The sequence below is a fragment of the Cynocephalus volans genome, chromosome 5 (genome assembly GCF_027409185.1).
Source record: "Cynocephalus volans isolate mCynVol1 chromosome 5, mCynVol1.pri, whole genome shotgun sequence".
Taxonomy (NCBI): Eukaryota; Metazoa; Chordata; class Mammalia; order Dermoptera; family Cynocephalidae; genus Cynocephalus; species Cynocephalus volans.
The window spans coordinates 111761640-111776103 of NC_084464.1; the positions used below are offsets into that span (position 1 = coordinate 111761640).

General features: G+C 40.2%; 1 protein-coding gene across 1 annotated transcript in view; it reads right to left on the minus strand.

The window, feature by feature from the left end:
• Positions 1-10478: 10478 nt before the first annotated feature.
• Positions 10479-14464, minus strand: part of AK9 (adenylate kinase 9) — a 144099-nt gene continuing 140113 nt past the window's right edge. Inside the window, exons 40-42 of the mRNA XM_063096676.1 lie at positions 12432-12534; positions 11077-11191; positions 10479-10681 (exon numbers count right to left, since the gene is read on the minus strand). Of these exons, the coding sequence (XP_062952746.1) occupies positions 10479-10681; positions 11077-11191; positions 12432-12534 (421 nt within the window). The remainder of the gene's footprint in view (positions 10682-11076; positions 11192-12431; positions 12535-14464) is intronic.

A 14464-nucleotide genomic window follows, 5' to 3' on the forward strand; every position in this document is an offset into this window, starting at 1 on the left:
CAGCAGGAAGAAAGGTCAGTCCTAGGACTTGGCTGACCCATTGTTCCTTGCTGCCACAAGGGTTGCAATAAAAACCCTGGTCCTACACAGACCCTCAACAGCTGAAGACAACTTAGTGTCAAGTTATGCCAGGTACTCCCACTCCCTCATTCAGTCATTGCTCATTAGAGCACAAACTCTGTGAGGGGAGGATGCAACAATAACAAGATACAGAGGATCTTCCAGCATCAGCCACCCACAGCAGAGACTAGTCCTTTCTTCAAGGCAATTTTGCTTAGGATCCATATTGTCTTTTCTTGAATTTTTTTGTTATTGTTGTTAAGGCCAAATGGCCTACCCCCACCAGGTCTTTTTAACTTTAAATCTTGCAGAGCATGGTTTGAGGTGCCATTCATTAATCTAAAAAATATTTATTGAGTGCCTACTAAGTGCCAGGCATGGTGTCAGGTGCCAGGGATACAGCAACTAACAAGATACTTGCCCTCATGAAACTTACATTCTACTAAGGGGAGACAGGACTAAAAGACAAATAAATAATATGATTTCAGAAAGTGATAAATTTATAAAGAATGATGCTGGACACTGATAGGATAAGTGAAATCAGGATAGGGTGACATTTGAGTTGAGGTTTAAATGATATGGAAACAACTGTGTGAAGATCTGGAGTAAGAATGTTCTAGGCAAGGGAAAAGCAAACATAAAGGCTTTGAGACTGGGAATGACCTTGATGCATTTGAGGAAAGGCCTGTGTGGCTGGAGCACAGTGAATGAGATGGACAATGAGGTAGGGTTGCCAGATTTTGCAAATGAGAACATAGGCCACCCAGTAAAATCTGAATTTCAGAAACAATGATAATATAACATTGGGCATTCTTATACTAAAAAAAAAAAAATCATCTGATTATCTGAAATTAAAATTCAATTCAGATAGAACTATGTTCTATCTGGCAAGCCTAGCTGAAAAGAGTGTCTGGGTTCTGACAATATGGGGAAATAATATTGTGAAAACCCCTCCCACTGTAAGACAGCTAGAAATGACAACATTAAATGCATAACCGAGCTTAAAGGAAATTCTAGGGATCACAAAGTAGAAAGACTTGAAATTGGAATAGTAAGCTAGCTTTGGCACTGTGAAAATTGTAGAAGCATTTATTGAAACCAGAACCTAGAGGCTTAAGTTTTAATGGGTACACTGGGACTAGGAGACAAAGCCTTTGGTATATGAGTATGTGAGTTAAGGAGTTGGAGCAGAGACCCTCTCACACAAGTCAGGCCCCTCAAAAAGACTACAATCTCCATGAAAGGGTGAGCTAGAAAAGAATAGAGGTCTATCTCCTAGAGAGAGATAGCAGGAAAATGCATCTATCCTGGCCTTGGTTCCAGGTTAGGGAGCAAGTGTCATCTAAAAATTTGTGACCAGTCAGAATTTTTAAAAGAACATCTCCCCGCAAAAACTTTCTAGAAATTAAAATGTAACCCATTAAATTTAAAACTAAGTGGATAACTTTTAAATAAAACCTATACCCCCCCACACACACAAAACTCCATGGACAGGTTAAATAGCTGAAGAGAGAATTTGTGGTCTAGAAGACAGATCTGAAGAAATTGCCTAGAAAGTTGGTCTAGAATAAAGATGTAAAATTATGGAAAAGAGATCAACAGGCATGAAGAACAGAATGAGAATAATTTATTACATAAACTAATTAGAATTCCAGATGAAAAGACTAACAAGAATGGGAGAAATAAAATATTTAAAGACAATGGTGAGAATTTTCCAAAATTAGTGCAAAACACAAATCTACAGATTTGGGAAGCACAACAAATTCCAAAAAGGCTAAACAAAAAAGAAATTTACACCTATGTACACTGTAGTCAAACTGCAGAACATCAAGATAAAGAGAAGATCTGAAAAAAACACAGAAAGAAAATATTAATTACCTATAAAAGAAAATCAATTAAGCTGACAGCCGACTTCTCAACAGCAATAGTGGAAGCTGGTCAGTGGAATGATATTTTCAAAATTCACCTAGAATTTTTTTATAGCATAAAATTATCATGAAAAACAAGGACAATATCAGGAAAATTTTGGACAAAACCTCCCCCCCAAAACTTGGAAGTGTTAACCACCAACAAATCCCTACTATAGGAAGAAAAAACAAAAACAAACAAACAAAAAAAAACACCAGGAGAAAAGTCTGAGATGCAAAGAGTCATGAGCAAAAAACTAGGAAACATGAGGGAAATCTAAACAAACACTGATTATGCAAAATAATAATGTCTAATTTGGAGAGTAAACAAATAGACTAGATCTATAATATTGAATGAAAATGCCATTTAAAATGTGAAGGTGGTTATCAGTATGATAGTGTCCTTAGGGTAGATTACCTTCAGACTTAACATAGACATGTTAAAAGAGTAGGGATAGCTGCTCAAAGGATAGAAATAGAGTGCATAACTTCAAAAACTGTAGAAGAGATAATGGAATTAAAAATGTATTAGTCAATCCAAAACAAGGAAGAAAAGGAAAAGGGTGGAGAAGAGGTTGAGAAGGTAGGAAGGGCTAGATCATGTAAGATTTTTATGCCAAGAGAAAGGAGTTTGGATTCTATTTTAACTTAAACAGGAGGCCATTGGAAGATTATTTTTAAAGGACCAATGAAACCTGTGATTTATGTATTTAAAGATTACTCCAGTTGCTAGATGAAGGGTAGATTCTAGAAGGACATGAGTAGAGGCATGAAGACTAGGGTGAAAACAGTGCAAAATGTGTGAAAGGTCCATATTCAAGGCATATTTGGGGGATGGGTCTTTCTGCCAGGACATAATGTCAAGAGAGTGGATGTGGGGAGTGAGGGCAAGAATGCAATCAACTGGGGCTAAATCAACTGAGTGTACAGTGTTATCATGAACTGATCTGCAGGAAGACTGGAGGAGAGAGACTGGGTTGGACGACAAATATGGGGTGGACATAATAAATTTGAGATGTCAGCTAGCTAACCATGTAAAAACATACGGCATGCAGTCATAGGGAAGAGCCTGGAGTTCAGAGGTGAGAAAAGAACTTGAGATATTAATAGTGGAGTTACCAGACCAGAGCATAGATTATAAGTTATTATGAGTAAGATCACTTACAGAGTGAATACAGATAAAAGGGCAATCAAAATTTCTTCTCTTTCCCCTGCAAATCCAGGCTTCACCTTTCTTCCTTTGGCTCTGGGAGGCTGCAAGGACTCAGGGATGTCATCAACAGAGTCTACTGGATTCTGGAGGATTGGGTCAGTTGAGAACTCAGCAGAAGACTGGAAGTAGGGGAGTGTCACGATGAGCTAGCAGTTAAAGGTTGGTGGAAGTCCTTTCTCATGATGAAGGGCATGAAAAACACTTGTGCAGCCTGGGATGGTTGGCTTATAACTATAGCTGGGAGAAACTTGTATTAGTTCGCTTCTGTTGCTCATGACAAAATACCTGAAACTGTGTAATTTATAAAGGAAACAAAATTTATTGCTTACAGTTTTGGAGGCTGGGAAGTCCACAGTCCAGGAAACACATCTAGTGAGGTGACTCTGCAGCAATGCAGGGTGTCACATGGCAAGAATGGCAGAGCAGAGTGTGAGAGAGAGAGAGAGAGAGACTCTTACGTGCTCTCCTTTTAAAGGCCTCAAAACCATGCCCATGACCTACGGCATGGTCTTTACAATCTAATCATCTCTTCAAAGCCTCACTTTTCAATTTCCATAATAGGATTTCCCACCTTCAACAGTTACAGTGGGGGTTAAGTTTTGAGGACACATTCAATTTAAGGCATTACAACCCTGGCCCCCCAAAACTCATGTCCTTTTCACATACAAATACATTCATTTCATCCCCAAGTCTTAACTTGTTTCAACTCAAAAGTTCAAACTCTCAAGTTTTCATCTGTGAAATCAAAACAAATTATTTATTTCTAAGGCACAACGGTGGTACAAACATAGGGTACTGATAGAGATTAGACATGTTGCCCCTGCCAAAACTCATGTGGAAATCTCATCCCCAATGTAGCAGCGTTGTGACCCGTTTGAGTCATGGGGGCAGATCCCTCATGAATGGATTAATGCTCTCCATGGGGGAGGTGGGGCCTGAGTGAGTTCTCACTCTATTAGTTCCAGTGAGAGCTGGTTGTTTAAAAGACCCTGGCACCTCCCTTCTCTCCCTCTTGCTTCCTCTCACCATGTGATCTGCTTGTCCCCTCCAGCTGTCTGCCGCTTTCTGCTATGAGAAGCAGCCTGAGGCTCTTGCCAGATGCAGCTGTCCCAGAATCATACACCAAATAAACCTCTGTTCTTTATAAATTACCCAGTCTCAGGTATTCTGTTATAGCAACACAAAATGGACTAATACAGGTACATATTCCCGTTCCAAAAGGGAGAAATATGCCGAAAGAAAGGGATAACAGGTCCTCAGCAAGACCAAAACCCTGTAGGGTAGGCAGCAGATATTAAAGCTAAAGAATCATGTACCTCGAGTCCATGTTCCATATTCTCTGGGGTGGGGGTTGGTTCCCTAAGTCCTTGGGCAGCTCTCCTTCCATGGCTTTCCTGGAATGAGACCATGCTTCCATTCTCACAGGCTGGCAATGCATGCTGGTATATTTACAGTTCTGGAGTCTCCATGATGTTCCCAGTCTCGGGGCTCCACTAGACATGGCACTGCTGGGGGTTTTCTTCTGCAGCTTTGACCCCACATGTCTGCTTGCTTTGCTCTAGTGAAGGCTGTCTGTGGTGACTCTGCCCTGCAACAGATCTCTTCTTTGGTCCCTAGGCATTTCCACACATCCTTTGAAATTGGGGTGGAGGCTCCCAAGCCTCCACAGCTCTGGCATTCTGTGAGCCTGCAGGCCTGACATCATGTGGATGCTGCAAAGCCTTCCGGCTTGTATTTTCCAAAGCTGTGGGTCCAGCCACACCTGGGGCCAATTTAGTACAGGCTGGAGCAACCAAGCAGCTCGGGTTCTGGCGCAGGAAACAGCTTCCCAAGGTGGCCCTGGACAGTGAGACCGTGAATGGCACCTCATGCCTGTTCCTGGAGACCATTCTGTTTCCCTAGGCCTCTGGGCTTGTGATGGAAAGGTTGGCCCCAGAGACTTCTGCAATGCTCTCAGGGCCTTTCCCCCCTTCTCTTAATAATCCTTTTCCTTTGTACTAATCAGCTTAGCAAACGGTGGCTGGGCTGCACCATTGCATTTTTCTCCTGAAAACGCTCTTTGCTTCTCTACCACAAGGCCAGGCTGCAAAATTTCCAAATCTTTATGCCCTGCTTCCCTTTTAATTATACATTCCAGGTTTACATCATGCCCTTTCTGCCATAACTCAGCATAGGCTGTTGCAAGTAGCCATAAAGCTTCCTTAATGTTTTGCTGCTTAGAAATTTCTTCCACCAAATACCCTGGGTGAGCACCTTGAAGTTCTACATTCTGTAAAACTTTTGGGCATGAACAGAATGCAGCCAAGTTCCTTGCCAGTTCATAGCAAGAGTGATCTTTGCCACAGTATCCAAAAGTCTTCTTATTTGTGTCTGAGATCTTCTCAGAATGGCCTTTACTGTCCATACATCTATCAGCATCCTGCTCAACACCATTTAACAGGTCCCTAAGAAGTTCCAAACTTTCCCTGGTTTTCTTGTTTTCTAAACTCCCACCAGCAGCTAGGCTTTTTTCAGCTTGCTCCTTCAAATTCTTCCAGTCTTTACTCAACACCCAGTTCCAAAGCTGCTTCTACATTTTCAAGTATTTGTTGTAAGCAACACCCCACTTCTCTGGTACCAATTTTCTGTTATTAGTTCATTTCTGTTGCTTATAACAAAATACCTGAAACTAGATAACTTATAAAGAAAGAATATTGCTTACAGTTTCAGAGGCCGGGAAGTCCACAATCTGGGGAACACATCTGGTGAGGTGACTCTCAGGGTGTCACATGGCAAGAATGGCAGAGCAGAGAGAGAGAGAGACTCTTATGTACTTTCCTTTTAAAGCCCTCAGAACCATGCTCAAGACCTAGGGCATGGTCCTTACAATCTAATCACTTCTTCAAGGCCCCACCTTTTAATTACCATAATAGGACTTCCCACCCTCATCAATTACAGTGGGATTAAGTTTGGGGGAGACATTCAACCCAAAGCAAAACTTAGTCCAAGGATCATATGACTTAAAGGAATTTCAGGGGAACAGAAAGGTAATTGCCAATGTTCAATGACAATAGGGCATCTTTATAGGGATTTTATAGCACTAATTCAGTAGTGCTTCAGTTTCCAGGTCCCATATCTTCTGCACTACCTAGGGGTGGTATGTATCTGCTTATATTTTTTATCTCCTACCTTAGACTGGTAGTGTTCTTGTAAATATACACATGCTTGTATATACTAAGCAGCCCTCAACATGCCTGGCATGCAGGTCTGGTGAATACCTATGCTCACTAATTAATTCTTGAAATGCCTTTTATCCCCTGTTTAAAATCCCAATTTTGATTTATTTCTCTAAGTTTACCTGCCTTGATTCTGAAAGGTCCACTTAATTCCGATGTCACTCCCTCTAAGAATTCTTCTGTCAAAGTCAAATAAAATATAGAGATGAATTTCTAAACAAAACATTTTGGGAATCACAGAATTGAAATTCAGGGTATAAACACACACCAGGGTGGTCTCTGCTGTATCCAAAGAACAAAGAAAGGGTTGGGTGTTTTATTAGAGAAAGAAATGCTATATATTGTTTTGAAAGAAAGCTCATTGGCACTAGTGAAGTTTTGGGGAGTTGGCAAGCTCTGATTGGTGAGTGATGGCAGTAGGTAAAACTATTCTTAGAGTCACAGCAGTTTATTTCAGTAGCTACTAGATAAAACTGGTCTTAGAGTTATAACAGGCTGTCTCAGCAGCTGGGCTTGCAGGAAATTCTTGGAGTGAGTGTTGTGTGCCCTGAGTGCTTTTTCCCCCTCGCCCTTCCACTCTGAATTAGTTTGGATATACAAGAATGACCCAATTTGTATAGCCAATTTTCACAGGACTCTCAGGCTTTGTAGATATACCTTTATGCAAGTTCTCATTTGTAAAAGCAAGAACAAAGCAAAAAAAGATAAAACAAACTATCACTCACAACTAGACAGAAGCATTCTTATGTAAAATATATCTCTCCTTCCTTCTCTGTTCTTGAACTCCCTCCCTTTCACCACTGAACTTATTATGAAATTTTTATAAATGCATTGAATTCAATAGACTCTCAAATGAATTGTAAATAAAATGAAAAATATATAATAGAATTGAAAACGTTTAAAAACTATAGTATTTATTACTGTGAGTTTGGAAGAATTTAAAACCACAGTTCACATCATATCCTGAACTGAATTCTATATGGCTTAAATAATTAAAAGTATTTTTTTAAAATCACAAAAAGTAGAATAAAATGGCATAGAATATTAAATCTCTGAAGATGGAAGAATTTCCAGAGCTTTGAAGACTATTCAAATTATAAAGGAATGATAAACAGGTTTTACTTTGGTACCTAAAAAGTAGGATTTATTTATTGCAAATACAAAGGGTTGATGTCTATATTACATAAAGAACTCATGCAAAACAAATAAAAAATGTCCAGTGAGTCAGAGGGTAAAAGGACATGGAGAAATAATTCACAAAAGAAAAAATGTAATTGGTGATCAACATATGCAATAATGTCAACCTCACTATTAATCTTGATTAAAGCAAGAAATTTCTGCTTTTCACCTATTAAACAAAGACTGAAAAGATAATGCTAAATGACAGTAAAGAAGTAATAAAATTGGTGCTCTTGGGCACTCTTGGAAGCAGTATAAATTGCTCTAACTATTTTGGAAAGTTAGATTGATAATATGAATTGTGAATATTCATTTAAGAATATGCATGCCCTTTAACCGAACAATTTTATTTCCCAGAATTAATATCAGGCTAAATATCATATATATGTATAACATTTTACATCATTTTTACATATAGCAACACTCCACAGTCCAGCAATAGGAGTGGTCAAATATAGTATATCTACTCAAGGGATCTGAGTGAAACTGTTAAAAAAAAAAAGAAAGGAAGGGAAGGAAGGGCTCCAAAATTCCTTTCCCTACTTTCCACCTTTCGTTTACTGTAGATATATTACTTTTTGTCTTAGGATTTGTCAAATGGGCACGACCTCTCCTCCCGGGTGAAGTTAATCCATTCTTTGGGTTGCAGTGGAAATGACACGTAGAGGCAGAGGCTGGTTGAAGAGCTTCCCCCACCCTCAGAGGTGCACTGCCTCAGTCTTCCTGAAGCCGTCATGGCTGGGCAGCAGCTGGAGGATGGGGGTGGGCCGAAGGGAGTCCATGAGTCCCAGTGAGTGCCACAGGCTGGCCACCCACTCTCTTATTGTTTCACTCAGGGAAGATATTAAGGCTCCCCAGACACCCAGTCAGAATAGTCTTTCGTCATATTTGGGACACTAGTTGACCTATTATTTATAATAATATGCAAGCATAATTTCTAAACAAAAGGGGAATTTCAATAAGAAGTTTTAAAGTAATACATGTTCTCCTTTCTCATTGCAGATATGCCATTCTCCCTTGTTAGGGACACAGACCCCTTGACATAGCTTGCTAAAGAAAACAGCTTGCTTCCCTCAGAGGGAAAGCAAACATTGCAGGTGGCTGAGTGCATGTATCTAGTGGACCTGGGGCGGTGGTGGTTCTCAGGCTCCAAGGAGAAGATCTGCTGAAGGGTCTTCCATGATATTTTTGTGCTCTAGAGGACATGCACGCATGCACGTGCGCACAAAGGACTCTGGCCAATAACAAGCCTTATGGACACTGACACCGTTATAGTGGTTTCCAAGATGCGCTTACCGTGTAGGAGGTGGGTAGGGTAAGAGCAAGACTCTGTGGTTAGGTTGATCAGGGTCTGAATTTGGATTCTCCTACTTATGTGATGTTGGGTTAGATAGTGTTGCAAGTTAACATGACTGACTCCATCTTTGTCACAGTTGTAAAGACAGCTAAATGCATTTCTACACTCTATAGCTCTATGGTCACAAGCCTGTTCCTGTGTTAGCAAGAAAACCACAGACTGCCAGCTCTTTCCTGTGTAGATGAGACACAGAATTGCTCTCTAAAGCAGACGCCTCCTCAAGTAACCACATTTCCTGCCCTTACACCCAGGTGTGATAGACCCTTACTCAAGAAGCTTCTTTACCTAGGTTTAACTCAGAACCAGAGACCCATTTAAACTAAAGATGTTTTTTTGTGGAAAATTTTATGCTCTGCTATAACCTGCATATTTCAGCTTCTGTAAACCAGCTTGCTTGCCTTGCAGAACAGCCTGTATGCCAAACAGGATGCGGTTTATGCCTATAAGAACCTTTCCCTAATGAGGCTGGGGGCTGCACTCTATCCAGACTGGCTGGGGAGACAGCCGCCAGCCGGCAGGAGAAATAAACCTTCCACAACCCCCAAGTATTTTTGTGTGGTGTCTGCCTTATTGGGAACTGCACCTCACAACAATAGAAGTTCTTCTCACATGTATAAATGCAATATAGAAGAAATAAATGAGATAATGCATGCAAAGCCAGTAGCACACTATCTGGTACATAGCCCACAGCCTGGAAATGGTAGCCCTGTCTGTAGTTAATCTAAATAAAGTCCTATGAGTAACTAACTGTATTTTCATGTGACTGTTAAGAGACTTGGGATGTCCAGAGTAGCTATAAGCTACTCTGGGGAACTTGATTCTTCACTGCTGCACTGTGTTACATAGATTTACTCAGAGAAAGAGACCCGGTGGAGAGAGGGATGGAGGGGGAGAATCACATGGCATTTGATGCTCAGCTCAGGCACTTCTTTCTTAAAACTCCAGGTGATTTCTAATTACAAAATAAGGTATAAAGCATGCTTCAGTGAATACACATGAAAAAGAAAAGAGGCCGTCAGTCAGTTATCACACAATCCGTTCATTTTGTTAGGAAAATGATAGGGTCTTATATTCACAAAGTTTACAAACAATTCCTTATGTAAAAATATAACCAATATTCCTGTTTTACTTATATCAATGTTAACTTTGTTTCTTGAAGCTTTCTAACATTTAATGAGTGATTTTCTTTAACAGAGACTGATTTTTCTACAGAAAATGTTAAGGAAAATAAACAATAAATTTATTAAATGAAATAAGTTACCTAAATATTCTAAATGAAATTCTAAACGGAATGTCTATTTCATTAAAGCATCAAAGTTCAGGCAAAGAGCAATAAACTTGAAAATTGTATTAAAACTTATGCTTACAGAAGAGCACTCCTTCTGGCTGGCAGACCTTTGAGTCCATTGGAAGTCTTGCAGCTGTGGTACATCACTCAGGACGGAAAAGTATTTCAGAGAGGACCAGATTTTCAATCTACTTCTCTTGATTTCCCTCTAATACTTTGAGATAACTCTTGAGACTTAGGTTGCAGTTACTTAAGCAAATTATCCATTAATGGGGTCTATATTCCTGAGAGAGAGAAAGGTCTGTAATTTATGATCAAAGTCAATGGCTCTAAACTGAGGTTCCTTGTATTTTCTGGTCATCTTGGCACCCAGATATGTTATGAGTTCACATCTCTCTATAAACTGCTCCATCTTCTTCTTATACTTTTTTCTTGTATATTCAGAACCTTTGGGATTAAATGCTGTAGAAAATTTCACAGAACTGTGAATGTTTTCTGTTAGGTTAGTGAGTCATTAAATACAAGAGAAAAAGAACTGGGCATATGATTGAGTTGCATAGCAATGATTGAGGAGATACCCAAATTCCAAATAAGATTTCAGGATTATTTTATTTTAGATCATAATTGCCTATATTCACATTTCTCTATGGCATGTATTGTTGAGAACTTCTATATTACTGGAAATTTTGTTTTGATATTTTTGTTAAAATATTTTCCACCAAGACACACACAGACACACCGACACACACACACACTCCAACCAAGCAACCAATCCAGTTTAACAGTCCTATTTATCACATATACAATAATTAATGTTAACTTAGTTCCGAGTGGTACATCATTAAAAAAAGACATACCTTTTAGATGAAATGCTATATATAGTAGTGCAGATCTCCTTATACTTAAGAAGGGAAATTTGGGCTTTAAGCATCCTGCTGCATTCATTGCTTTAATTAGAGAAGTCGCAATACCCTGTAGACAGGGAACAATTTAAAAATCATGTGTATATTTGAGTTTGGATTCTTTTCTTAGTGCGAATAGGTAGAGAAGCTTATTTCTTGCCTCAAATGGCCCCCTAGGGTTGAGGACGGGGCTTATAAAGATGGTTAGGCGACCAAATGGAAAGAAACACAAAACACATTTGATAAGGAAAACTAAAAATTACAAACTGGCTTAGTGCCAGCTGGGTGGTTGGTATATGTGTGGGCTTTATCATGCAATTCTCTCTATTTTTATATGTTTGACATTTTCCCTATAACAAAAAGTATAAAAAGAAAAAAGAGGAGAGTGGGCTTGGAGTAGTCTTGGCCCATATCTGCTTCCATTCTCAGAACTGGCCAGATTGCCTCCCACTGTGAGGACCTTTGGCCACCCGACAAGGAATTTGAGAGACCACCGTTAATACAGCAGTCAAGGTTCTGAGGCCCAGAAGAGGAAAGAGGTCCTCCTGATAAAATGTGGCTTCTATGAGAACACTCCTCTCTGGGTGAGCCTTGTCTGGCATTTTGATGTTAAAGCAGTCTAAGGCTAACCTTCTAGGCTAGGTGAAAAAACCAAAATGGTTAAGGATTTGTGACAAAGTTCAATTTTCTCTAAGGCATTTATTTTGTAGAAAATTGTAAAAAAGATTTAAAATAGTAGTTGGTGACTGATAAGTTTTACTATTTTTAAAAAGTGTTATATTTGCCCCATATCTGCCAGCCACCAAAAAAAAAAAAATAATAATGATAATAATTATTATTATTATATTTGGATAAATAAAATGTGACTTGAGCAGATAGCTTCATCTGGATTTGGGGCAAAATATGGGCTTTGTGGTTCAGCTTTCATAGCACTGCAACGGAACTCTTTTGAGTAGGTATTGAACCTCTCAAGAGACTGAATTTGCACATTTCAAATTATGGAAAAGTTTTGCAGACATTGAAATTCAAAAATAAATACCAAACTACATGTCCAAGTCAAATGTAAATAATTTTATGATCTATTCTCTTTTCATTTTAGTGCAGATATTTGGGGATTAGCTATGGAAGCAGTGGATTCTCGCACGTTTTATTTTAACAACCACCCATAAACAGAACAGGTTAAGAGTGAATTTGCAGATTAAAGTCAGAAAACTTTGCTTTGAATTTCATTGTTATCAAAGTAGAAATTATTGCTAAAAAGAAGAGATTGTTGTACTCTTCTAATCTCACAGAAAATCATGTAACGGAACCTGTTCCAGATATCCAGGCAAAGGAAGACTAGTGAGACATATCGGTTCCTTTAATGGGGGAAGTTTGTGTGGAAGCTTCTGATCCCAGTATTTCAGTGGTGACCTGAGAACACAAGTTTATTAGATGGATACTCAAAAATATACTCATTGCGTACATACAGGAATGCAGATATACAAGAGACAGTTAAAAGATAAAGTTCACTACTTCTTTTTCTCCACTGGAGAAAATTATACAAGTGGCAAGACTGGGGCTCCTAGAAGTTCCTGGCCACCCATTTCACCTGGGTCCTCAGCCTTGCTCATCTGTTCTCAGTTTTCTTATTTTTCACAGCAACTATATAAAACTTTTCTTTATTCTCCTCAAACTTCTGACTCTTCCAAGTACTCCCCTTCACCCTTCCAGGCAGATGCCATAGTATACATAGAGGATCCATCAGGATGAAATTTCCTCAGCTGCTCACTCAACACAAGCAGAACAACACAAGCAGAACCACACACGGTCCTCTTTCCACAGTGGAGGCACCTCCCTCTGAAGACCAGTCCCCACCCATACTTTGGATCCCCACCGCTCCCTTTCCCAGGCATCTTACTACAGCAATTTCTCTCTCCCTGTCCTCCGCACCTGTGGTATTCCTGCTTTGTTGCATCTTTCCCATGCATCTGCATTTAAACATGCTCATAATTCCCACATTTAAAAAGGAAAGAAAAGAAAAACCATCTTCACTTCTTCAGTCCTATATCCCTTCCAGCAACTAAGGTCTCTTCTCTTCTTACAGTTAAAATTCTTCCTACAGGGAGCTTTGATAGTGATTGCAAGCCATCTCACAAATTCTATCTGCAGATATGATTTGATCCATGTGGTATTTTATTCTTAAATTTGGATCAGTCATGTGTGTCTAAAAATCAGAAAAATTAAACAAAAAAATTGGGTTTCAACCTGTTGTGGAAAACAAAAATGTCCAGCAGATGAGTAGCTGCCGCTCCTTTAGCTGGGGCAGGTGCAGTCCAGTTGGGGGCAGCCGCCAACACTCCTACTGTTCCACGTCCACTGCTTCCCTCAGCTGCTTCACCTCCTGGCCGCTGGAGGCATCTGTTTGTCACCTCTGGGCTGCAGCCAACGTCTTAATTTCTTGCCTCTCATCCACTCCCAGGAGCTCTAGTTGACTTCCACTTACCTCCCTGTACTGAACCACTCTTGCCAAAATCACATAATGACCAGCTACAACCTAAATGTCACATGCTTTTCAGCCCTTGCCTGCGTGACCTCTGAGCAGCATTTGAACCTGTTTGCCACGCCATCCCAGAGACTTTCTCTCTCCTCTCCGTCTTCCGGAGCCTCCCCATCCCGGTCCTTTCACCTCTTTGTGGTTCTTCTTTTTCAGCCTCCCTCGTAAGTTCTTCTTCTGACATTCCTGTGGTGTTTCTGAGGGTTTGGTCCCAAACCTGCTGCTTTTCCCACACTACTCTTCATGGGTGAGCTCAGACATTTCATGTGATTTGGGACAGGATTACTTTAATGGCCTCATAACTGGTATTCCTACCTCCATCCCATTATCAACAACCCAGTGGTGGTCTCACTCCACAGCAAATTTGATGATAACACTGACCTAATTTAAAACCAGTCAATGTACTCCTATTGCCCTTAGGGTCAAGTTCAAATGCCTCATGGTAGTTTTTCTTGATCTTCCATACTTTGGCCCTGCTCTTCACCCCCAGCCTCAGCTTTGCTCCTTTCCCTCTCCACATCACATCCAGCCATGCTGAATTTCTTGCAGTTTGGTGATCCCCTGGGCCAGGTTTGTTTGTAGCCAGTCCCACTCCTCATCCAGTCCTCACCCCAACAGACAATTCAGTCAGACCTTTGGACAACACTTTCCCAGAACTCCAGGCATTTCCCTCCTTAAACCCCACCACACTCTGTTATTATCAGGTACTTAAAATCTATTTTACCCTGGACCTCAGGTTGTGCGATGGCCGGGACCAACCCTTATTCATCATCACACCTTCACTCATGCGCACGCGCACACACACTC